Source organism: Scatophagus argus, chromosome 5, assembly GCF_020382885.2.
Source record: "Scatophagus argus isolate fScaArg1 chromosome 5, fScaArg1.pri, whole genome shotgun sequence".
Taxonomy (NCBI): domain Eukaryota; kingdom Metazoa; phylum Chordata; class Actinopteri; family Scatophagidae; genus Scatophagus; species Scatophagus argus.
Window position 1 is genome coordinate 3,652,625 of NC_058497.1, and position 25,153 is coordinate 3,677,777.

Genomic DNA, 25,153 nt, shown 5'->3' on the forward strand with positions numbered 1-25,153 from the left:
TCTCTCTGACAGATCAGAGGTCACTGTTTGATGTTAAGGAACAAAGTTATGCCCTAAAGCTGCAAAGTGTTGTGTATGGCATAATACTCCTAATAGCCTCCCGCATGTCTGCAGCTTTGGCTGTGTGTTCAAATGATTTGGCTTGAGAACTAATGCACTCTGTAGCCACAGGTAAGATGTTGTGTCAATGAGATGCTTTATTATCACAGCAGAAAAAAATGCTGAAACACTGGAAACAGTGATGAGGATTAAATGAATGGACATGAAGGAGGCATTGAGTCTTTGCAGGTGTGTCATAAACTTCCTTGTAAACACACCTGGCTGCTTTATGGAGGTCTACCGGACAAGGGTCCATGTGCAAATAATGGCAAAGAACACAAAATGACTTGTAAAGACAAATACCTGTCTAGTCTTTATCCTTTAAGAAGCTTTACTGGAAAGACACTGAGCTCTGCAGCCTGTAACTCCATTAGAAGGAAAGAAGTAACGTGAATTTCCCTGTCAGATTATGGAGTACGACTGCCTCTTCTTCTTTTTCTTGATTGCTTAGTGCTCTTGACCTGCTCCTCTGTGTCACCAGAGTCTTTGTCTCACTTTGTGACCTCCGGATCGTCCCAGATCCCAGGCTATGTGGTTCAGGGTGCTGTACTGTGATTTGACAGTAGAATTTTGAGTACAGTATTTCATTGTGGTATAATACTGTTAAATATTGTGAAATCATGGTAACAATTAACAGTGTATCATTGTCACAAGGTTAGTACCTGCAACATGGCTGCCAGAGGATGGATCATGTCACCTGTCTTTAAAGTGCCAGACACACCAAACTGACATCGTCACCTCACAGCACCTGTATTGGAGTCAGAAGTTGCCCTTGAACACACAGCAAAAACTACAGCCACTGGCCAACTGCCAACTGCCATCTGTGTGACAGGAAATAACTCTCCATACCAGAGGGTGGCAGTAGTCTGAATTTATCATTCAAACCATTGTTATGATAAAGCAGATTCTGCCTTTTACACCACTCTTGTTCACCACTTAGGCGTTTTCAGTTGGTCTTCAGTTGTTTCTTTCCAGATGACCATGTAGTTGTGGAAATATTCATGCATGGTGCATTGGTATGATCGATGTAAAATGAGAAGAGCCAGAAAGTGTGTGTCCTCTTGACTTTAGTCGTTTGCTAGCTTTCCTCACTTCCATTTCTCTTCTTGTGCACTGACTTGTTTAGCTGAACAGCCAATCAGAGGGATTTCTCTTACCAACAGATGCAGTATACACTACAAAAATCAGGGCCACAGATTCTTGCCGATGGCCTCACATTAACTCTGTCCCGAACTATCGAGGAAGTGAGACGTCCAGCTGAGACAGAAACAGAATGAGACTGAGAGGGCTGTTACTGACTCTAGTTTAGTCAGCTGACAGGAGAAGAAGGACGGAAGGCACAGAGAGGCAGCAGAAGAGCTGATACTTTCTGTCTTGGTCCTATCTCATCCAGCCAGCCGCCACCACACAGCTCTACTCTGATCTCCTCAACTCTGATAATGAAGCCTGTTGGATAATCCTCCCCCTGCAGGGACATCTTTCTTTCCATCCCTCCACATTTCTCCTTGTCTATCTCACTTCATTATACTCTTCATAAGTCTTCCATTTCCTTATCATTTCATGGCAACTGTCTCTGGGTGCAATCTGTCTGACCTTGTTCTTTTTTTTGTACACACACACACACAGTAGTGGATCTAAAATTACAATCAAGGTAAACATGAAAATTGTACAAAGTCTCATTGCAACAGCGGCTACATAGTATCAGAGAAATGTTAGGTTTCTCTTGTAGCCTCCACTGGCATCACAGTGTATTCAGCACAGGAAAGTGAGAGTGGAATCGTCATTTTAGACAGGGTGCTGTCTGTATACTGCAGTGTTACTTTGTTTTTCTCTGATGGAGACGGCCAAAGCCAAATGACACATTCTGTTTTTAGAAACAAACCACAGAAATGCAGTACATTTGCGCCGTGGGAAGAAGGGTGGATTCACTATGGGCTCATTTTCAGGCAAGGCAACATGTTGACCAGATGCTGTGTATACAGCTGTAAATCATAGGGAAATTGTCTAAAATGTTGCTGCTAATGCTGCAATATACAAAGTGTTTTTAAATCACCCCGTTTTAATGAGATAAGTGGTTCTTTCAGCTGAATTCACATGGCACAGCTTGGTGTTGTGTGTTAATGGGATAAGATGAGGTAACTGTTTTAGACACAACTTCACATCAACAATGACAAGACAGTTAAACACGTGGAAATGACAACATAAACTAAACAAGTCAGCCAGGCAGACATTGTGTCAGAAAGTGAGTTTATGGCAGTGAGGAGGAAGAGGCAGAACTGCTCACACTCAACATATACAAAACCACAGACAACACCCAGCTGACAGCCTCCATCTGCTCTCAACTACAAAACCATCAGAGTTTGGTCATACTGGGAGACCCAAAGCCTTGTTCACTCAAAGTGTGCTATTTGTCAATCTTTTGTTTCGAGAGAATGTAGCATTAGCCAAAATATTTCTCAAAATGGCAACAAAATGTTTCTGCCAGAACAAGACAAGTGAAGAACCAACATCAGAGTTATCTCTGAAGACCAGGAAGGTCATTTCTAGAGTCAGATACATAAATTTGAGTGTGTGCCATAAATAAAATAAGTGAGCAGCTTTCCAGGTCTGTAAAGTGAAGCCATTATGGAGACGTATTAAACCTACAAACCTGCAATCTTTCTAATAGCCAGCAGGGGGCAACTCCACTGTTTTCAAAAAGAAGTCTGCTTGCATGCAAGCTTATGAGAAAATGAGCCTACTTATCTCTTTGATTATTACCTCACTAAACAGTTTCCTAATGAGCTTATGGTCTCAGTCACTAGTTTCAAGTCTTCTTTGATACAGCAGGTTGTTAATGTCATAAATTATGGTCCCATTTACAGTAAAATGGACAATAAAACAGATTATGCTTTACTCTGCTTTAATGTGGTTATCACAGTGTGGCCCTAGCTGGACCTTACATAAAGAAATACATCCATACTTACTGTGAGACTTGCATAAAAGAGAGCCAGATTAGAACATTGACAGAACATTAATCTTAACCTGTGCGTTTCCTACCATGACAAATCAAAATGTCTGCTGTCAGATGGCGGCACTAACCGCACACAACACAAAAATCCACAAATGTTCACCAACCAGACTGGTTTATAACATGAGAAGTTAAATGTGACACGGGTGGGTGCGACAGAATAGCAGACAAAGATGACAGAGGAGGTTTCCAGTCTCCAACATCACAGTCTGTCTTTGGTTGACCAAAAGAACACATACAAACTCTAACACTTGGCATTCATCCTGGAATTTCTGGAATTTCAGGCAGTATTTTAGGGATGTATCCGGACTGATGCACGAATGTGAGTGACTATAATTCACAGCTTGTTCAAAGGAGAACCAGTAGTATAGAACTTTTAGACTTTTTTTCTGATTTCTTTTTTTTGAAAAGTCTGACCTTGAAACTCTTCACAGTGATTAGGAACCCTGGAGCAGTTACTTTTTGGTGTAATAAACAGGAAGTTATAGATGTTTGAGCCTGATAAATCTATCAACCACTATTTTCTAACACATAATATATAGCAGACTGTATCTCATGCAACACTTCTCTTCACAGCAGCGTGGCATCCAAACCTGAACATAGCATTTACAAGCTGTATGGGCTGAGCTTGAATAGCTCTGGTTAGTGGCATCCTTAGTTGTGGTGTCTCGACTTCAAGAAACTTCTGTTGCTAAAACAACAGCAACAAATTTCTCTTTTGTGAATTGTGACGGTAGTTATTTATGTATGAAAAGGAGCGGGTGTATTTGGTCTGCAATATTTAGGTGGGTGATATGTGTCAAAGAACATCCACAAAGCTTTCTCTACAGAACACTGCAGTGTAAACATTTTATCACTGTTATTCACTTCACCTGTCAGTGGTTATAATGTTGTGGCTGATCGGTGTATGTATCTTTTCTTATGTAGATTGTACATTTATCTGTTTCATCAGATTCGTTCTGTTTCATGTCAAGATTCATGTCAAAATACAAGCAGATTGTAAATAATGAAGGTAGATTTCAAAACCAACAAGATGACCATTTACTCAAGGAAAGAAAAAAGTTTAACTAATATTATAATTTGCATATTTGCTTTGCTATATGTGAATTCCTCCTCCCAAAGCTATGTCTTTAAGCAATACAGTATACTCAGATGCATTCCCAGACTTAATGAAAGACAGAAAATGAGTTTTGGAGCAACAGGAGGAAGCATGTAACAGGCAGAGGAAGAAGATGACAATCAGAGATGAGGATGAATCGGCTTCATCCAGCAGAGTGAGTGTCACTATATGTAGACTTCCTGTACAGCCAGTCGAGCCAGGGACCATTTCCTGTTAGTGACAGGGCAAGGTCAGGGTTAGCCTGTGCTGTGGGACAGGACTGACCTCAACTATGAACGCTACTGATGTTATTTTTACATCTGCTCACACTTGCACATTTTACTTTTACTATTGATGGCCATTTACTTATTACCTTCATAAAGAACGTTATCAGTTTGATACTAAAATTATGTATTTATTTTTCTCATGAAGATTTATCTGTCCTACAAAGGCATGTTAAACTAATGGAGTTTATTTCCAATTGTCGTTCCAGTAGGCCTTTTTAAAATTGGGTTCATTTACTTTATTGCTGAGAGTTAGATGAGGAGATGAATACTCAGCTCTTGTCTGTTAAATATGATGCTACAGCCCACAGGGGGGCTGGCTTTTTGGACAGATTCAACAAACAAGACAAGGAGTTCATTAAGCCTCTTTCACACTGGACAAAAACCCACCAACACCCACTAACATCTGGTTGTAGTCTTTTTGAAAGACATTTAGTCATTTTGAAAGGGAACGGCATTCATTGCCATGTCAAATGACCCTGCTGCATTCACAGGTATTTATCAGCTCCAGCACCAATTGGCTATGATGGAACATGACAGCCTGGTAGACACACAGAAACTGAAACTGAATGCAATCATGTTAACCAGAACAAGCCCTCAAGCAGCCAAAAACAAAAGATGTAGACCACTTTAATTTGTCAGTATAATCCTATGATGGATTTTAGGGTGTATGTGACTTTGAACTGGGGTACCCGTCGGTGTTTCACTACTTTTTGAACGGTTGTAGGTGTCTCAAGATTAGATTAATCTGAATAGACAAGCTCCTTGGTGGGTATTTGGTGTAAAAAAGGAATTATTTTGGAAGCAAGCCAGCACGTCAGCGTGGTCTTTTTCCAATCACTGAAATAATGTGCTGATATGAAAACAGTGCAAAACAGAAAAATGCCTCAAGCTATAAAATCAGCACTTTTGACTGAAGAAATGTCATTTATTGGTTTGAATAATGAAAAACATTTCGCTCTGAATGTTTACCTTTATGCAGTGTAGTATTTTTGCATAGGGCTAATTCTAACCATCCACACATTAAAATGAAAATGTATTCACAGTGAGGCACCAGGGTGTCCCTTGTAGCCTGATAGCATGAGTAAACACAGATTCATTATTCTGGCATGAAGAGCTGAGCATTGGAGAGATGCCATTATCAGCCGGCAGCTAAACGCACCATCTGCCCCTTGTCTGTGTCTTGCATTAACACAAACATGTATAACGCTACACACACGCAAACACACTGCACACATAGAGAGGCAGGAGATGAGAGCTTAGTGCTGTTGAATCCTAGGACCAAATGGGGAAAAAAAAAAACAAGAGAAGAAAGTGACTCTACCTCTCACCTTCCTCAGTGATACCTTCAGGTTTCACCGTCTCTGTGGTTACACAGGGCTGAAAAATAGCATGATCCTCAGGTGACCTTCCACAGGTGAATACAGGTTACAACATAAATACTGAGGTAAACAGAGCAAATAACCCATGACATAAAACCTGATGACTGTGTGTTGTTGTGTGTGTTTGTAATCAAAGCTGCAAAATCATTGCCAGCAGAGATGTGCAGCACAGCAGTTCTGAGGATCAGGGAGCCTGTCATTATCAGATTATTGTCTTCAGTGACAGTATAAATTATACCTCAAAGTCAACATGAAAGAATACTTGTTGTCAGTATCCAAACCACTGTTATCCAACACTGCAAAATGGTAGCTTTGACTAAAGCTCCGAGCCGGAGCCACAGGCAGATATGACTCAATGTTTCTCTGGCTGCCTCTTTACTCAAGAGTAATGAGAGTTGTAAGAGATTTTTTGACTTTTTGAAAAGAACACCTCTGTTTGTAACAGTGAATTGCTAAATATTTGATTAATTGCCTTCCACACACATACACACACGCATTGTGTGTGTATGTGTGCATTATCTCAATATTTCCACTAGCTGTGTTGCTGCTAGCAAGCTGTGAAAGGTTTGCGCCACTCAGAATTGTGGTAATAGTAAGCTCCTGCTATGAGCTTAAAAAAATATGGCACAGTGAAAACAAAGTGCTGTCTTTTGTGAAGTAGCAAATAACATACTTTTCAGAGCCATTCTTAAATCCTTAACAGGGTGAGTATTTCTTATTCACACTACATAGGTATCTCAAGATGTGTTTCTTCAAGTGCACTGTGTTCAAACATCTATCAAATCTACCAAAAAAATCTTAGTTCAAGTCCAAAACTAACAGTGATGGCGAGTGTGCTGTCATGCCAATAGATGAGAAATGATTAATGGTATAATGATAAGCATAAAGGTGATGAGAAACATGACCATGGGATCCCAGTTGCCACAATAAAATGCTAAGCCTGTTCATTTCTGCAGTGGTACTTTGTATGTTTTATATGAGTCACATGTGCATTTCTACAGTACATGTCATATCACATTCAGATTACATGTATACAGGCTGACTTTCTCATGGGATATAGACGCTATGGCATAATGTCTACCAAGCAAGAGACATCTGTTTGAGACCATTTCAATCAACCAATAAACTGAGAAATTTTAGTAATTCCTGTGCGACGTAAAGAGAGAGGCTCATGGCGACAAAATTTTTCCGTGCAGCTCTTTGCAGCTTTTCAGCGTCCTTCAGCTCAGTGTTTTGGTTTTTAAGAAACCCAGCTTTACTATGTCAATCCAGTTTCACTGCTCTCCTCATTTCATCAGCAACAGTATTTAACATTTCAACACGCTGTGAAGTCTCAGCCAGAAAACTATTCGATGCAGCTTCGATATTTCAGTAGTTCATTTTCAGAAAGCAGTGAACGCTTCAGGAACCTTGTGTGATATTACATCTGTATTTCTTTACGTTCCATGACAAATACAGAAACAAGACCTGCCCAGTTACCAGCAGAACTACCGTAATAACCTGCTTTGGCTGATTTGTCATTCAGCTGTAACAAAGTAGTGAAGAAACAACACCAGGAATAAAGTAGTGCGAAGAAATGTCACGTGTTCCTTCCACCTTGAGCAAAGCGGTGGGAGTGGGTGACTGGGAATGCGATATTCCAGTGGTATTCCATTGCTCAGTGGCTCCGTTGACTTTTGGCTCAATGTTTCCCAAAGACGTGGAGCTGGACAGGCATTCCAGCATCACAGGGACAAAGAGGTTCTTTCAACCACAGTAATCCTCTGGAGGAGCAACGGGAACGCTGCTGGCCTGCTGCTGCACACTGAACCCACACTAAGGCTCACACACACTGTATGACCACAACACACCAGAAGGAACAGGACCATGTGTGGTATGAGGTTTAGACTGACATATGGGGCCAGTACTGGGCTTTTATCAAACAGCGAGCACGAGTTTAAAATAACAGGTGGTATTCATTTTAACAACGCGTTTGTTTTACAGTCAGCCATTAAAGCTGTTAGGGGAGGCAGCATGAAACTGAATGGTTTCTAATGTGACATTTCCATCCTGGTGTGACAGAATATATCAGCAGATCTCTGTGACAACTGAGCAAACTGCATGTGATCCATACCAATCTCCAACCAAACACACTGCCCTAGTGTGCGCTACCACTGACTACCACTCAGCACCTTATCAGGCAGAGACAAAACAGCCCACAACAGAAGGGCTAGATTTGATGCTGCTCATGTTCAGTGACTTTCCACATGATTTTGTGTTTAAAGGCAAATTATATTCACAATGTAATTATATTCACAAAGGAGCAACATTAGCATTCATTTGGAGTTGTGATTGGGTCTTCATCAAGCTCCATATTCACTCTCTTTTACCTCTATTTTGGTCTCTACCAGCTAGCAGCCATCATTGTCTGTCTGTCATTTGGTGCTGAGCAGGGATCGTACAGCAGGTTGAGAGGAGTTTTTGCTGGAGGTGAAGCAAGACATAACCAAAACAGTGAATCTGTGGGCTGTAAAAACGAACCAATGAGCTGAAAGAAACTAAAACACTCCAGGTAGATTTAATAGGTAGAGCTGAGGGGAAATGCAGAGTCATTCTTCATTCAGAGTAATTCTCTGTAGGTTCTTCAGTGTGAGTGACTGTTTTCATGTTTCGCAGTCATTTGATAACATTCATTAGAGCAGCTTTAAGGAGATTATGCTGTATCACAGCACTAATGGGTAGCCTAACCCAATATGTTATGTGAAAATGTTAGGTATCTTTGAGTCTTTATGATCAGAAAAAGTATTTAAAGTCCTCCACTGAAACTCTACTACTGAAACACATGCTTATGTGAATTAGAATCACTTTGGGTTAAAGGTTTCCCATAGGCAACTAGTGAAGGCGGAGCTTTAACTTCAACCTGATAAACTAACACTCATCTACACAATCATGCTGTACGTTCACTGTCACTCACCCTCCTCTCTCTCTCTCTCTCTGTGTGTGCTCTTCACTTTGATGTTCTCCGTCACAGCTGTCAACTCCTTTAGAAGTACGCTTTAAAATCCATATTTTAATACCTGAAAAATCCACCCAGCTTAGTTGTACTTAGGAATGAACATTTTTAGTGGTTAACTATGAAAGAAGGGAGTGACTGGGAGGAGGAGGAGGAGACGGGGGAAGGAAGAAAGGGGAGAGGAGGGGAGATGGGAGGCAGCGTGGGATATCCCTTTGAGTCATGGAAACTGATCCAAACAGCAGACAGGCTCATGGACAGCCAAACAGCTCTCTGTGTCTCTTTGTATTGTCCTGTCCTTCAGCCTCATTACAAGTTGAGGACATTCAACAGCCTCTGGAAACACTTACTGTACTTCCTCATGGGTCAGTCTCTGGAAAGCGTGCATAACATCCCTACTGAACACACACTTTCTTTGTATTCACCACTCTGACATGTTAACATGATGTAAAAGTTCACTTCAGTTTCTTCTGTTTGGTTCTGTTGTGTTTTAAACAGATTTTTTATCTTGTGTGTTCACATTACGTCTCAACGGTCCTGCTGCTTTTACTTTATGTGCACTGACAAGTCATATTTACATTAAAACATGTATATTTGCAATAATATGTTGTTGATCAGTGTAGTTGCCAAACATAATCACAATTGCTGTGTATAACCTATTTACTCCTTGGGTGTATCTTGCTATATTTTGCAATATCCCTTTGAGGATCCCTGAAATTTCTTTTTAGTTTACGACATGCTGTTTAACATCATTGTGCATTGGTCTGCTCCCATTTTACTTACAAACAGCCAGACAGTGTTTGTGTTTGTGTGCTTGCGTGTGTGTGTTGGTGTCCAAATAGGCCAGGTGAAGACGAGGAGCAGCAGCCAAAACACCATGAGATCATCCTTTACCAGGCTGCTGCCTCTGCCAAATCCTTTGTTACCATAGTAACTCCTCAGGGAATAAACTGTTGTGTGTACTTGTTTTGCGTGCATGTCTCTGTGTGTGTGCATCGGCAGGCTATTCCTTACAGCTGATTAGACATTGTAAATTGTCATAATGCAAATTAAATACACGATATTACAACGTCTCAGACGGTCGGGGTGCATGAGAGAGGAAAAGACTCAGAGGACCCAGTGAAGTGAGCAGTCGGTTCATGTCCGTTTTGGGGTGAATCGCTGGCGTGCTGCACATTAAGGACAAATACAATGGAGGGAGGAAGAAGGAAAAAGAAGGGAGAGAACTCTGCAGAGGTCATATCCCAGGCTCCAGATGACTTGCCTTCTGACTGGCTGCCTGTTTACATGTGTGAGCTGTACATGCTGCAGCTGTTGGAGAGGCAGCAGACAGTACAGCTGTTTGTGTGAACAACAAAGTGGAGTTAGTAGTTTATCAGGACAGTGCAACCTACAGTAACCTCTGCCGTCCTGGTGAGGTGCTCATTGTCACTGCTGTACTTGGTCCTGCATTAGTGAATCAGATCTCTGGCACAGTCAGTAACATGGTCTGTCATCGCTCTAAATACAGTCCAGTGGTGGAACAACAATAACTTTCTTAACTTTCAAGAATGTGAGGGATGTCTCCCTCCCAACAGTATTTACTATAATTACAGCTCTGAGATATGTCAGAGTTCACAGAAATTAGCAATTATCTTGCTAAGTGTGATGTTTTTAATGGTAGGATTTATGGCCAAACCATTAACTATACTCTACGCTATCATGGAAATCTGTGAAATATTTTCAAAGCAATGCCTAATGTATACTAGCGGAGTATGGAATATCACCAATAAACATTTTCAAAATTTTATGAGAATTCTGACCTTTAATTACATTTTGAAGTCAGTCACCGTAACTTGATATTTGTCAACACATTATCGCTTCCAACTTGTCAAATACAGCAGCTTGGTCAGAAGCCCTAAGCTTCAAAACTATGTTGCTGTACTTACTGTGCTAGTTGCAGGGCTCCACCCTCTAGTTTGGCCTAATAAATAGGCAACATCCTGTTAGATTTTCAAAAATATTAAAATAAATCATGCTGACGAACCTTTAACATGTTATGGCATATTATGACCTAAGGACTGTTGGGAACATGTGTTTTGAAACAGCTGCACTTTGGTTAGATTTAGGCACAGAAACTGCCTGGTTACGTTCCGAATCCATGATCCATGAGAAGATCATGCTTTAAATTAAAATAAGGATGTTAACTTGAGGAGTTCATATCATTCTTAACTTAAGTTAGCTAACTATGTAAATTACAGTGTTTAACCAAGTTCAAAACAAAGCAACTTTTACTTTGGGTCACACACGGGACTTAAACCCTGGCCTCCCACAGGACAGTCCTGTGTTTGACCCATCCAGTCTCCCTTCTGTGCTCCCACACTACTGGGCGCCTCCAGAAATGACACTACAGTAACGACTGCATAACGCTTAGAAGTGAAGGTCCACTGATTGGGCTGCTGTGAGTGATGTGTTGGGAACAGGCTGTGTGTGTGTGTTTGACATAGAATTCAATTCATGTGAGTACTCAAAGAGTTTTAAGAAACCTAAAAATGTCACTAAATTGAAATGGATGAAATAAATTTGATTCATCGTCGCTAAACTTGCAAGTCTGTGATATAACTTGTAAGTTGTTTCTTTAATCACAGCACCTACTTCAGGTCAATTAGTGTGTTTTTACATCACCAAAGCGGATCAATGAGGTCTCTTTTGTATTGGCTTTTTAAAATATTATAGTACATTTTATAGTGTATCACATTTAACATATTATATTATTATATTATATTATTTTTTTCTTTAATAACAGCATGCCCATCGGTGCAATTGCACTGAGGTCACATTGAGCTCAGTTACTACTCCAGCTGTTCCACACTGATAAATAATCACCATCCACACTCTGATGTTGTTTGAGAGGCTCTGATGCAAATTGCCTGCATGTAGCGATGGTCTGACTTGTACTTGTACTCCAAATTTATCACCAATAAGTGCCACATCTGCTGATTATAATTCTTATGATAATATTCTAAATTTACTGTTTCCCGTGGGTGTTACATTAAGTAGCTATGATGCCCTGAAATTAGAAGCTCATTACAGTCCTCTGGTGGTGAATATCAATCAAGGCTGGCTCTCTCCCAGAAAAAACGTGGCTGTCTGATCACAGTCAAGGTCAACAGTATCGCTAACAGCAGAAGTGGAGCACCCAAAGGAGGCATTAGAGAGCGGGACTGGATGGATGCTGGGTTGAGGGTGAGGGTGGGGGGTAGATAGAGTGCCTCTATGCTGGCCTGATTATTCTCTCAACAGAATGAGCTCACATAACAAAGGATTTATTATCACTAGCTGGAGAGTTGCTGCAGTCTGGGAACTTTGCACAGCCGTTTTCTCTGCCAGGCACCCAAAAAATGTGGCCCAGTGCTGCTTTGGACGGGAGGTTCAAACAACAACAAACCCTGTATTTGTCTCCCTCCCTCAGCCTATAAAGCAGTCAGTGTTTCAGGAGGTTGGGAAGACCGAGCGAACGCTGCCTCTCACAGGCCCGAGCTTTTGCTGTTTTGCCCTGCATCTTTCCTCCAGGTACAGCAACAGGTTAGGGAGAAAGAACCTGAGTATTTTTAATGGGTTTAAACATATACTTTATAACTGCAAGAAATGTAATCGCAGCTGTTTTGATTATGATTTGGATTATCTAAAATGAGACTATGTAATGTTGAAGATGACAAAGAGGAAGAAAAGATATAAATAAATCAGTAAACTCAGGACACCTTAAATAATGTCAATGCCAGGTTAGCATAATGTGCATTTCTACTGCTTTGATTTATCAGATTCAACAATATAAACATGCTGTGTTCAACACTTTGTTGTTCTGGAATACTCAGTTAAGTGTTAATGTTTCATTTCACAAATGCAGTAACAAAATATAACAGGAAAACTACACAGATTAGCAATCAAGAAAGCGTCATACAGAACTATGACCAAATATACTTATCAAACAGAGGAAATCAGAAATAAAGACCTGTTTCTAATATAAGCCTGCTTCCAATAAAGGCCTTGTGCCTTCCACAGTTGAGGTAGATAAAGACCCTACCAAAGTCCAATATTCACTCTCCTTCGAATTATTTTTCCATCTCCACCAGCTCCTGAGGGAAATATGTGGTTCTTTTGCAGCTTAACACTACCCTGTTCACCAGCTGAGTTTTAACTTTGTCTAACTTTGTGTATATTGGGTTTATCAAGGTTTTTCGCTCAAAACAGCTGCTGCTGGCAGCCATGTTGCAGAGAGGAGTGAGAGAAGCAACATCACAGACGGTAAAACTGAGGGGAACTGCGGAGTTGGTGATAATACTCTATGTCTTCTCATAAGCTAGAAAATCTGTCTAACCTTTTAACATACACACAGTCATGTGAGTAATTAGAAAATATGAATCAGTGCAGCTTTAAAACTAACTTATTCGTCTCAATATGTGATCCAACATGTTGGCCAGTGCTGCCTTTACTGTAAGCAGCCTCCACCTGACAAGCTCAGTCTGGACTAGTTGTGTCTGCGCTGCTGATAAGACAAGGACACACTCAACTCCAAGACGCGAGGTCCCACACAGGACAAAGACAATGACCAGTTGATCTTCGATTAAACTTTATGAAGTCAGTGGTGGCAGCAGGCCATTAGTTAAGTCTGACACTGAGGTTTTTGTATGCTGACTTCATTCTTGGGTTATCTTAGTAAAACATAAAACACATGTCCCAAGCATGGAAATATGCCATATGGGTCCTCCAACAAAAACTACCATGAAAACCCTTTGGGAAATCATTATTTATTTATTTACTGATAGTAGTGCTCATAACATGTCACACATTGCAGAACGACTGGAAAACGTAACCAAATGCCATTTTTGCAAAAAAACACTAAAACCTATGATGTAATCTGTTTATTCACTTATTTGGAAATTTTGCAGTATGTTGTCCAATTATTAAGTTGATTGTTGTTTAATGCAACATTATCAGCAACTTCTATATTATGAGTGCATGGAAATGAATATGATTATAAGAGCTCTAATATGCAAGTCTTGACATAAAAGGCAAATGATTTTCTGCTTTTAAATCGGACTGTCAGAGTACCTTTATGATTAAACCTGCCAACTGTCTCACACCTGCACTGTTTACACACACACACACACACACACACACACACACACACAAACCCAGTGTCTTGAAAACAAGCTGCCCGTGTGAAAACAGCAACCGGCCTTTAATTTAAAATGCTTGAAGCTTCTACTTTACCTGATGGTGGGTGTGTGTCTGTTGGTAGGATTCTCCAGTAACACCGCAGGACTAAACCAACACACTGCTGTTGCTGCTGCTGCTGCTGCTGCTGCTGCCGCTCATGAAGACAGGATGGGAGTGTAAACTGCTGTTGGTGTCACAAAATTCAAAACACAAAGAAGGAGACACAACTCTGTCTGGGATCCAAAGAGGAAGCTCCTTTCTTTGTGTCCCCTCTCTCTCTCTCTCTCGCTCTCTCTCTATTAACGTCAGGGTCTGTCAGTCACTGTTTCTCCTCGACACACACACACACACACACACACACACACACCATCTCTCACTGTTTTAGCACACACTGGGCTAAAGCCATGTAGCTGCTGACACACACTGTCTGGCGGCTACTGGTCCCCTCCCTCTCACTCTCTCTTGACTCACATGCTCACTCTGTCACTCTCTCTCTCTCTTTCTCTCTCTCTTTCCCTCTCCCCTTTGGTATTAATCTCTCTCTCTCTCACTCTCTCTCTCTCTCTCTCTCTCTCTCTCTCTCACACACACACACACACACACACACACTCAGTCATGTTTCCATCATTTTTGGGGACATTACATAGACTTACATTCATTTTCTGGAGGATTAACCACCACCTAACCATAACAATAAACTAAACCTAAAAATATAACTCTTACCTTAACCTAACTCTAATGTCAACCTAACCTTAAAGCACCTCTATATTTACAATATATTCTATAATATTTAATGATTTACTGATGATTACTATGATTGTGCAGACTTGTGTTTTGTCCCCATAAGTAAGGCAGGTCCTCACAGTGTGACTGTGTAAACTGATTTGTACTTGTACACACACACACACACACACACACACACACACACACACACTTTGAGCACAAGTACCCTCTCCCTCTCTCTCTCTCTCTCTCTCTCTCTCTCTTCTGGCTTTCCTGTCCGGTCAGCCTCACCCCAACACGTGGACACAAGGCGCTCATTCTTTCGGGTAAAGAAATGCCGTGTTGTTCGTGAAAACCTGCAGAAATGTTAGCCTTAAACGGGACTCGTAGGTAAACATGGTGGAAAACAGTGGAATACAGTGAGGGGGCAGCTTTTCACTGGAGAACAGCCATTTATTCTCTCTTACTAGAACTACTGTGAACCTCTCTGAGCTACATTTTCCCACATGTTCACCTCACTGAATCTGTTCTATTCTAATAAACCTGCTTCTGTTTACTGTTGTGCAAGATGATGGAAGAATTCAGATCTGTTAAAACATACAGAAAACAGTCCACTAGTTATAGTAGGTAAGTGACCTACCCTGAGCAAAATGTACTTTATCAAAAAGTATGAAAAGCAAGTAGTAGCAGTAGCAGTAGCAGTAGTCGTAGTGCAGTAAAATGTTCCCTGTCAGTGTTTTACTTTTGGATGTGTAAAAATAATAATAAAATAATAATAAATAATAAATAATAATAAAAAGACCAAAGTATCTGCGTAATGTTTGAGCTCAGGGATGAACTCATTGGCTTTAGGAGTAACTGCATGTCTCTTCACTCAAAAAGTGGAGATAGCTCAACTGTCACCACGAGACCTAACTGTGGAGCTTCTGAACAGAAATGTCAGCCTCCAGTTCCACCTGAGTCAACTAGTGCAAGCTTAGTGAGAGCTACTACTGTTATCAAGGCCAAGAATAAACTTTCACACACACTGTCACTGTCCAAGGAAAAGTGTATGTCAGTGAATTTTGTGCCTTTGGCTCAGGAGGTGCAGTAGTTCCATCCCTGGCCCCTGCAGTCTACATGTGGAAGCATCCTTGGACAAGACACTGATCCCCTGTGTAATCTGAGGGATTCAGCTTGTTTGCAGGTTAGGAAAAAAAAGTTGTATTTGCTTGGATTAATAATAACAATAATAATAATAATAACAATGTTCGCCGGGCAGGGACAAACTATGGGTCTTGCATTATGAAATTTAACATATGAACACATGAGAAACATCAACAGACTGCAGAGAGCTCATAAGAGACTGGACATTGCAGGATATTGCAGAGCTCTTGTACATTCCTGTCCTGACTGAGTCCTGACAAGGCAAGCTGACAGCATGTCATACGCAAAAAAAATCTGTTGTTTTTTGTTTTGTTTTGTTTTGCATGCAGTTACAGATTTCAGTGCATACACATCTGAAGGGACAGAAGTATGCTGCAGCTCTCAGATGTCGCTCTAATTGGTCCAGGCTTTGACATGACAGTGACCACCATGTTGGCTCTGTGCTAGAAAGAAGAAAGAATCAATATAAATAGAATACAAAAGTCCAGACAAAGTCACAAACAAGACTGAGGTCACACAAATATGAACACGCACACCCACAGTGCACCACAGTATGCTCTGCTGTCGTCTCAGTGCTGTTTGTGGTGTTTGGGGTCGTGCCTGCATAGACGTATAGCATTTACCATGTACATTCTGTCCTACTGTGAAGACCTATTCATGTAGCTCAGAGAGTAAAAGCAACCATCTATTTCTCTTCTTCTACACTCTTCAGTACACGTGTCAAACTCAGGGTCCCCAGACCCTCATTTAATGTGGACCATGAGAGCTTGAAAACAATATGATTCATAATGTAATGCATTTCTGTGGTGCGTTATTGAAGTACTGCATTCACAATGCAATGAAGGCATCTAGCTGCTTGAAGTATCACCCGAGTGTGTGTGTTAATGTCTGTACTCATGATGAAAGAGAATCCTCACTGGGTAGCTGACTGAAGTTCATTCAGCGTAATAGTTCTCTTACTCTTTTCTGTTAATAGTTTTCTAATAAATTATGAGTATCCCATATCAGTTTTGGGCTGATATTAACATCTTCTGGTTGGCCCTGTCCAGTTCTGGATTAAGCACAATCCATTTCGAGTCTAAGCCCCGCCCATTACGAGTACAGATACTGATACTGATAATGGTGTACTCGTTCAGCCATAGTCAGTATACTCTAGATAGCCTCAGTATCATAAAAATGTTTCTTGCAGAGTCATCAGAAGTCCTGGCAACGTCACAGCCAGCAACATTATAATTATAGTAACAGCTTTAAACGGAAGAAAAGTTGACGCAGAGGGAAGGGAATTAGCTTAATGCAGAGAAGTCAAGAAACAGCAAAAAGGGTGTAAAACATGAATTTGAAAATTTAAAATGCAGCCTGTGTTCTAAACAGAATATGTTTGCAAAAGTTATAGCAAATATGATTTTGAAGCAGTATATACTGAAATATCATAAGTTATAATAATAGTATATTTTTGCTAGACTGCTTTGATTTTTGTTTCTGCTTTCAGAGCTAGTTATTAATTACTAATTTGTTTGTAAAACCAATAAGAATAGGATGCAGTGGAAATTGATACATTCACTCTCACACGTCAAACCGACCATCCGAGAGCAACCAAATGCTGATGTGGCCCAGAAGTGAGCTGGTGTCACAGGTGTGACTACGTGCAGCCGTGGAGAGCCGAACTGCTGCAGTCTGTTCCTCTCTGACCAAGCTGGAGCTAACTAGTCTACCACTAAACCACTGAGCCGTAAATTCCAGCTGCAAGCACTGCATGAATCTGTGTGAAGGCCTGCATGCTGTGTGTCCTGATCTGGAAAAGTTTCATTTTGTATTATGTGACAAACTGTACGTGCCTAACATTCCTGTGAGGCTGGCTGAGAATTGTCATGATTTATCTGAAGCAGACTCATCTGTCAAGCTAAATCACACAGCTGGGTTGTTACAGAGAAAACCATCTCAAGCAAATTGACACTTGAATACAATATTTTCAACAGGTTTATCCAAATGAAATTCTAAAGTTGTGACAGCTGGTGGGAAAACTTCTCAGTTGCACAGAACAGCCCTGCTGCACCTTATCAAGGTGCTGATAGGAACGTTAAACCCCTTTTTTTTGCTCGTTCTCAATTTTGAAAACAAGCTCTATCCCACCGTGACCACTCCCCTGACCCTGCCCACTTTTTCAGCTGCTTAGCCATGTTACACATGAAGATCCATTCTCAAGCTCAACTATCTGTTCTTGTTCCACTTCTTCCCATCACATCATTTTGTTGCTATTCCTTCTTTACTAAACATTTGTGTTGGCTGTAAATAATCAGTTTGCACTCCTTTTTTGGAGTGTTTTGCTTTGCTTTCATAATCTATGTGATTGATGGGGGGGTCACATGTTCTTATTGGCTCTTTTATGACCAGACTCAGCCATTTTAGATGTATGGGTACCTCCCTTCTGCTTATAATGCTTTAAGTGCAGTGTACATAAGAACCTGCATTAATCAGGTATTCCAGGTAATCTGTTTTTTGTTTGTTTTTATTATTATTTTTTTTTTACATATTTACCAAAGCAATATTAGAATTAAAAAAGGGGCAACTTGTAAAAAATGGTCAAAATTCAAAGGCAGATCCAAAAACACAGGGGGCAGCAGAGTGACCGGCACAGGCAGACGGGGACAGAGGAGAGGTGAAGTAAGAGAGATGTGAGAGAAGTCGGGAATCAGAAGGGAGTTAGAACAACCCGTAGATCCCAGTAGATTTATTTTGACTCAACCTGAGGTGAAGACCTTGTTGGGAACAGGTAGAAACACTTTTACCTGTAGTCTGTTTTCAGGACTCCAATACCTTTGAGGTACTCTGTGGAGTTTTCTTGTAAACAAACACCTATGCTCACTTTGAGTATTTCTTACCAAAATGTACTGTGTGTTTCCCTGAGAACCAAACAAATGCGGTGAATGCATTTCTGCAAAGACATTTTTTTGAATACATTTAACTATTCTACCTGTACATCTGTGTTTACTGGCTAGTGATGCTCTTCTTTCATGCCTTTGTGGGTGTATTGATATGCTTCTTTTTGCATTACCGCCACCAACTGTCGATTAGCACAACAGCATGTAAGCTGCAGCAAAAAAGTGTGTCTGTTGTGTGCTTGTACAAACAAAAACGGGGAACAGATCATGAAAACTTTGCTCCATTGTGCTACTAGTAGTCACAAACTTCACAAGATATCTTTGACCAAACTGAGGCTAAAAAGCTCAATATTCATACTGCAAAGCTGGATGGGAATACTGTGGCTTTATTGTCAAACTGATGTGTTTTATCTGACAATAAATTTGTTCTATATAGAAAACTTTTCCTGTCTCCATGCACTTTAGATGCTAGTGAAGTTGTGCATGAAATCCCTTCTCTGCAACAGTTTCACATTACACATACACATTTTATCTACTGTTAATACTGGTTCTCAAAGAGGGGTCTGGGGATTCCCAGCAGTCCGTGAGGGATTCCCAGGAGGTCCCCAGCAAGAAGGGGAATAACTTATTTTCACTATAATCCATAAGTAATGCAATGACAGATCAAATGGGAGTCTGTGGTTTAACTTGTTCAGTTTATGGTTGACTGATGTGAGAATCACTGATACAGACAGCATTCATATCTGAAGCTTTACAGCACTGCAGACTGGCATGGCTGGTGAGCAGTGCACAGACATTATGTTACAGGATTTGTATGAAAGCTTTTTTGTGAAAATTGGACACAATTCTGTCTCTGGGCTGAATATATGCAAGATTGCCTAGAGCAGCTTTTATATGCATGCAGTGAATTTTCAAAGAGAAGCCACATGTGCATATAAGACCTTAAACTGTCTTTTCCCTTTGAGCATCTGTCTGGATGGAAGGATGCTAACCAATATGACACAGCAGTAAGCCATGTTGCCGAGGCACCAGACATGCAGTTGCTGTCACACTGCATGGATGAGCCTCCAGGTAACCACAAATCACTAGGGGTCAAAGGTAAATTTCTCTTTTAAGTGAATACACACACATACACCCCCTTGCACTTAGCATAAACAGACATGTGAGACACTAAAAGCTCCTTTCATCTTTAATGAAAAGCATATTTGGTTCTGCTCCCCTCCTCCCCTGCACCACACCAGCACCCACGCACTCATTCAAATCCTAACGCCTTTATAGAAACATACAGCACAGCGCTGCAGGGCTGAGCCGAGGGAAACGCTCATTATGAACATCAAAGGCCGAGATGGGCGCTGACTTGATCCTTTGAGGTGATTGGAGTATCTCACTCAGTGAACAAAAAGCTTGGATATCTCTGCGCAGGATGGAGATTCAATTACCAAGCGATTCAGGGCCGGCAGAGGGGGAGGAATGTACAGATTTGAAGGAAATGGGTCATCATTTTTTTGCCAGGAAGTGTTTGCAGTTGATGGGTGGTGGATCAGACTCCCACATGTTGCCCCTGAAGCCCGGGGCCATACTGGAGGAAGCCACAGCTCTGTTGTGGGCCTGCAATGTGCCACCAGAGAAATGTTTTATAGAACAGCTCTATCGCTGAGTGACTGAGTATTCCTACAATAACTCCCGTGTCAGTCTTCATGTCATGCTTTCAGTGCTGAAATGTTGATCCAGTTTCTGACAATGGCCAGCAGTGATTTAAATGTCTGGGAGTGCTGCTGTTCTGAGGGATTACTGAGAGTTTAGCTTCAGGCATCATTTCTTTATGATGTTGTCTGGGGCACAGAGAAGGGAAACAGTGGGACACTAGTGCCATCTAGTGCCCTTGATGACAACTGCTTCAACACTGACAGAATTAAGCACCAGCACAGATGAGGAAGGTTGAGACAATTAGGATTAGCGTTATTTGTGGTAAATGTGCTGCAGACAGATGACATTTTCTGGTGTTGATAAACTTTATTTTCTGCAAAGATTGAATGTTTTTTAATGTAGATAAGAAAACGATAACGTTATCTTTTATGGAATCTCTATTTTGTAAATCTCTTGGTTCAGAAGTGCAAAGCTAAGTCTGCCAGAGATGATATGCAAAGTCAGATGCATTCTAATCTGTCAAACATTAAACTATCGCAAACAATTGGCCAGGTTGATACAGTCACCTTGATTAGCATATCAAAGATATATCTGTATTGTCATACAGTACACTGGGTGTCAGTCAATAATTGAAATGCTTAATTACTTTTTAGCTGCAGAATGTCCCAGCTGATGGTCGTGTTGGTTATTAGGTTTAGACAACCAAATTATTTTTAGGTTCAGGAACGAGTCAGGGTATGTGATATAAATTAAGCACAAAACATACTTAAAAGAGCAGCACTGACTTTTGGTTTCCCACAGGACATGAGCCCTGGTGTCCTGCGTGAAAGTACTGTGTTTGACTAATGCTGCACTCGATTTGGTCTCGTAAGTCGTTTTCCGAGTTGTTTTCTGAAGTTGGAATTCCTACTTATCAACTCAGTTGACCTCAAAGGACACCGAGTTTGCAAACCAAGATGGCTGCCCAGAGCATCGACTGCAAATTAAAGCTGTGGTTTTGCATGTTTTTAGCACTTTTGTCTTTTTTGTGTCGTATACGCAATACTGTCTTGCTGCACTTACACATACCTATGGTCTTGTTAGGCATGAAATACTGCATAATGTATTGTTTATGCACTGGTGCTGCTTGTAACCGGTTGGTGTTCCTATAACAACTATGGTCGAATAACGTTACAAACCAGCTGTCTTGTGTTGTGGAAAATAAAACACGTTCAATTCGGTTTTACTGGATGTGATGTCACTCTGGAGTCCAGAGTTATGACTTACGAGTACAAACTGAACGCAGCATTGTCCATCCACCCCCACCCACCTCCCTACGTGGACTTTGGTACGCCACTGTCATTCGTGCATGTAGTTTTTTCATATTTTGGGAATTTATGAACAAGCATGGCTGTGGTATTTTTAATGTTCTCTGCAAGGTGAAATGTAAAATCCTGAGCCTTTCACTGAAAAGTTTATTGCATTTATGTTTCAAAACAAATCCAAAGTATAATAAGTGATATAAATCTCCGCTGACCACATCACTCACACACGGTCAGTTCAGTCAGACTAACCAACCACTTTGTGACTTCTGACAGACTCCATAATGGTGCCTTAAATGTGCCTTAAATTGGCAGCATGTGAAATAAATAAATAAATAAATTTGACACACTCACTTTGTTGCAGACTAACCTGAAGCTGGATGTCAAAGAGAAGCTGTTGCTGAGGAAAGAGTGGCAGGCAGAATGTGGCGGGGCAGTGCGAGGAGGCATCCAAACAAAAAGCTGCTGAGCACAGCTCCGTGCTCTGCCCACCTGCTGCTGTTTGAACACTCACAGAGAGGAAATTCCACATGCCGATACAGAATTCATCCAATATCCTCTCTCTGACTTACTCTCTTTGTTCTTGATATGGACGCTTCAGAAAGTAGTAAGACAAACTCTGTGGTTCTGTATAAAGTGTCTGTCTCTGTGGTTGTGCATATGGTGCTTTCCTTGTTAAATGTAGATCTGTGTGATCCTGCAAATATGTACATTATAGCTCTGATAGTTAACTTTTCCTCAGTGTGCAGAACTGCAGTCTCTGTAAAGATCTGAGACTGTTGGTTCACCTTCCAGACTCACTGCTGCACATGAGGCTTAATTTAAAAGACTTTTTTCCTTTCCTGTGTGTGTGCAGAAGTGCACCGCCTCACTGCGTGTCTATACACTCACCAAACTGTGGTCTTATTTGGTTATTCTGTCTTATTTAACTACCCGTCTTTTATTGTGGTCTAATTCCACAACTTCTGGAAGAGTTTTTGATTAGATTTTAGTGTCGTTTTGTGTCTAAGTCACTTTATTTTCATCCAACATTTTGTCAGTCACTTGTGAAGCACTTGTATTTGATTTGTCTAAAAGGTGCCACATAAATAAACTCTGACTGTCCCATTCTAAAAGCTGAAATCGCTAACATAACCGAAGAGCTCCTGGTGAACCCTCCACTAGTTTCACTCTCACTCTCAGCGTACCTGCCCCTCTTCTTCACACTCTCTTTGTCACAGCGCTCGGGAAAAGCGTCACCTCTCAGTGGAAGGCCAGAACAGCTGGCACTAACAGGTGAGAGTGGAAATGACAAGAATCAACAGACTGTGTTGGTCACTGTGGGTGACCCTCCATTCACTCTCATTCACCGAAACTGTCAGGAGGCCATAGTTGATGATGGCTACTGCATTAACTGTAAATGACCTGCAGTTACTCCCACACCTCCCTGCTGTGATTCAGCAACATGTCTTGTTCTTGCAACCCAAGTCTAAGCTCTGCATTGTAAAGTCTTCAGACTAAATGCACTGACTGAAGGAGAATGAGATGAAACTTTCATGACAGCAACAGCACCGTTTCAGCAGCACAGCAGAGTAAAGGAAGAAAAGCATGAAGAAGGTTCAGCCAATCGTGAAAATGTAATGCATGTAAAGCAACTGACCACTAATCATGAGCATTTTGTTGCTTTTTACATGTCCACGGTTTTAAAAATGTGTGTGAAAGTCAAAACTTTTCTCCTGTTCCTTCAGCTGAATGTTGGAGCTTCATTGTGTAGAATGATGTATGTGCAGAGTCTGACACTGTAGGGCTCTTTTTACATTCATTGCAGAAAATGTAACTTTTCTCTGCTCAGTGGAAATCTGATTTAAACAGGCAAAGCCTACGAGCATGATTTGTGACATCGCAGAGAGTTTGGAAGTCAATCCTGGTCAAATATTCAGCGTACAAAAGTGTGATGTGGAAACCTGAAGTGCACATACACTGATTTTACAGTGAAGCAGGAGACATTTTGAGTCCAGCAGTTACACTTGTGAAATGAAAAATACTTTCACATTCATATATTCTGCTATTATTATTTAAGGTAAGAGAGTAGGTCTCAAGGATTGTAAAGTGCAAAAAGCATATCAGACACATGGTGGAGAATTTTTAAGTGTGCATTAACACATGTGTGGAGGATTTTTAAATGTATTCCCTGTTGCTTTCAATGCCTTTTAATGTTTGCTTTGTATTTGTGATTATATTTGGAAAGACACAATGGTGGATTAATGGAACGCAAGAAAAACCTAAGATGTAAACATCTGAAGGGAGTGCAAAGGAATGATAAAGCCACAGAGAAATGGATGTGGAAATATGTGATACACATGATGTGTAAATGTACCATAGAGAAACTGTGATAACCTGCATAAACTGATCAACTGCGGCACATCAGGTAAGAAGAGTCGTGTCTCCACCTGCCTCATACCTACGTGAGTGTAGATGAGAGTGAGTGCAGGTATGAAACAGGAAATGTTTAGTACACAGTTGGTGCTGTTCCGCTCCCGGAGCTGTAATTATCACCTCAGTGTCAGCACAGACTGAGCGGCAGGCTGCAGCTTTTCCCTTTGAACTGCAGGCAAGGCTGCTAATGAAGAGCCAACAGAGGGCCAACACGGCTCCGTTCAGTCACATAACAGTGATTTTCTTTAAAGCAATGGCACACAGAGCATGTGGATTACAAGTGGATTAACGGTTACTCGACATGGTTAAAAAAGGAGATAGTTGGGATGGTCTCATGAATTGGATTTTTAACTTTTCGTGCCTTTGTTTATCTTTAATGCTTGGCCGGTGGATTTTCCCATTATACTTCATGGGGATCACGTATCACTCAAAGGGTATGTTGTTATCTGATTAGTTATTACATGAAGTTCTTTCAAAAAATATGAGGAGTAAAACATCATTTCCCATGAGCCAAAGAGTTTTACCAGGAAGGAGCGTGCTGAAGAACTGGAAAACATTACATAAAAATGGCACTAGAAAAGGTGTTTTCCTACCTTGAATCGCACTTTCTTGAGCATCATCCTTTAATCCAGGTGAGTAGACAGCAGCAAAAATAAGATGTTACCAAACTTGTCCAACTCCACGCTCCATTCAGGAAATTCAGCAAAACTCCAGTGAGGCGACCTTCTGACTCCAAATCCAGTCAAAACATCCACAGTGAGTCACCGTGCGCTGTGCAGTGTGAGGGTGTCTGCCTGCCGACTGTGTGTTTAACGTGCCAAAGACAACAGAGTCTGCTCCAGTGTCGCCCTGCTCTCCCCTCTCCCTCTCCCTCCTCTGAGACCCTTCACAAAGCTTATCAGCCTGCTCATTCATTCGTGAAACGGACACACCCTCTTTTTATGACTGGAGGGCTGCTATTAACACCCCCCTTCCTC

General features: G+C 41.1%; 1 protein-coding gene across 3 annotated transcripts in view; it reads right to left on the bottom strand.

The window, feature by feature from the left end:
- Window positions 1-24,993, bottom strand: part of phldb1b (pleckstrin homology-like domain, family B, member 1b) — a 106,775-nt gene extending 81,782 nt beyond the window's left edge. Inside the window, exon 1 of one of the 3 annotated variants that reach the window (XM_046388352.1) lies at window positions 24,770-24,993. In XM_046388352.1, coding sequence (XP_046244308.1) covers window positions 24,770-24,796 — 27 coding nt within the window. In that variant the 5' untranslated portion in view covers window positions 24,797-24,993. Of the gene's footprint in view, window positions 1-8,827; window positions 9,212-14,119; window positions 14,370-24,769 lie in introns of those variants that run through there. The other 2 variants (XM_046388356.1, XM_046388357.1) reach the window with 2 other exon arrangements.
- Window positions 24,994-25,153: the final 160 nt, after the last annotated feature.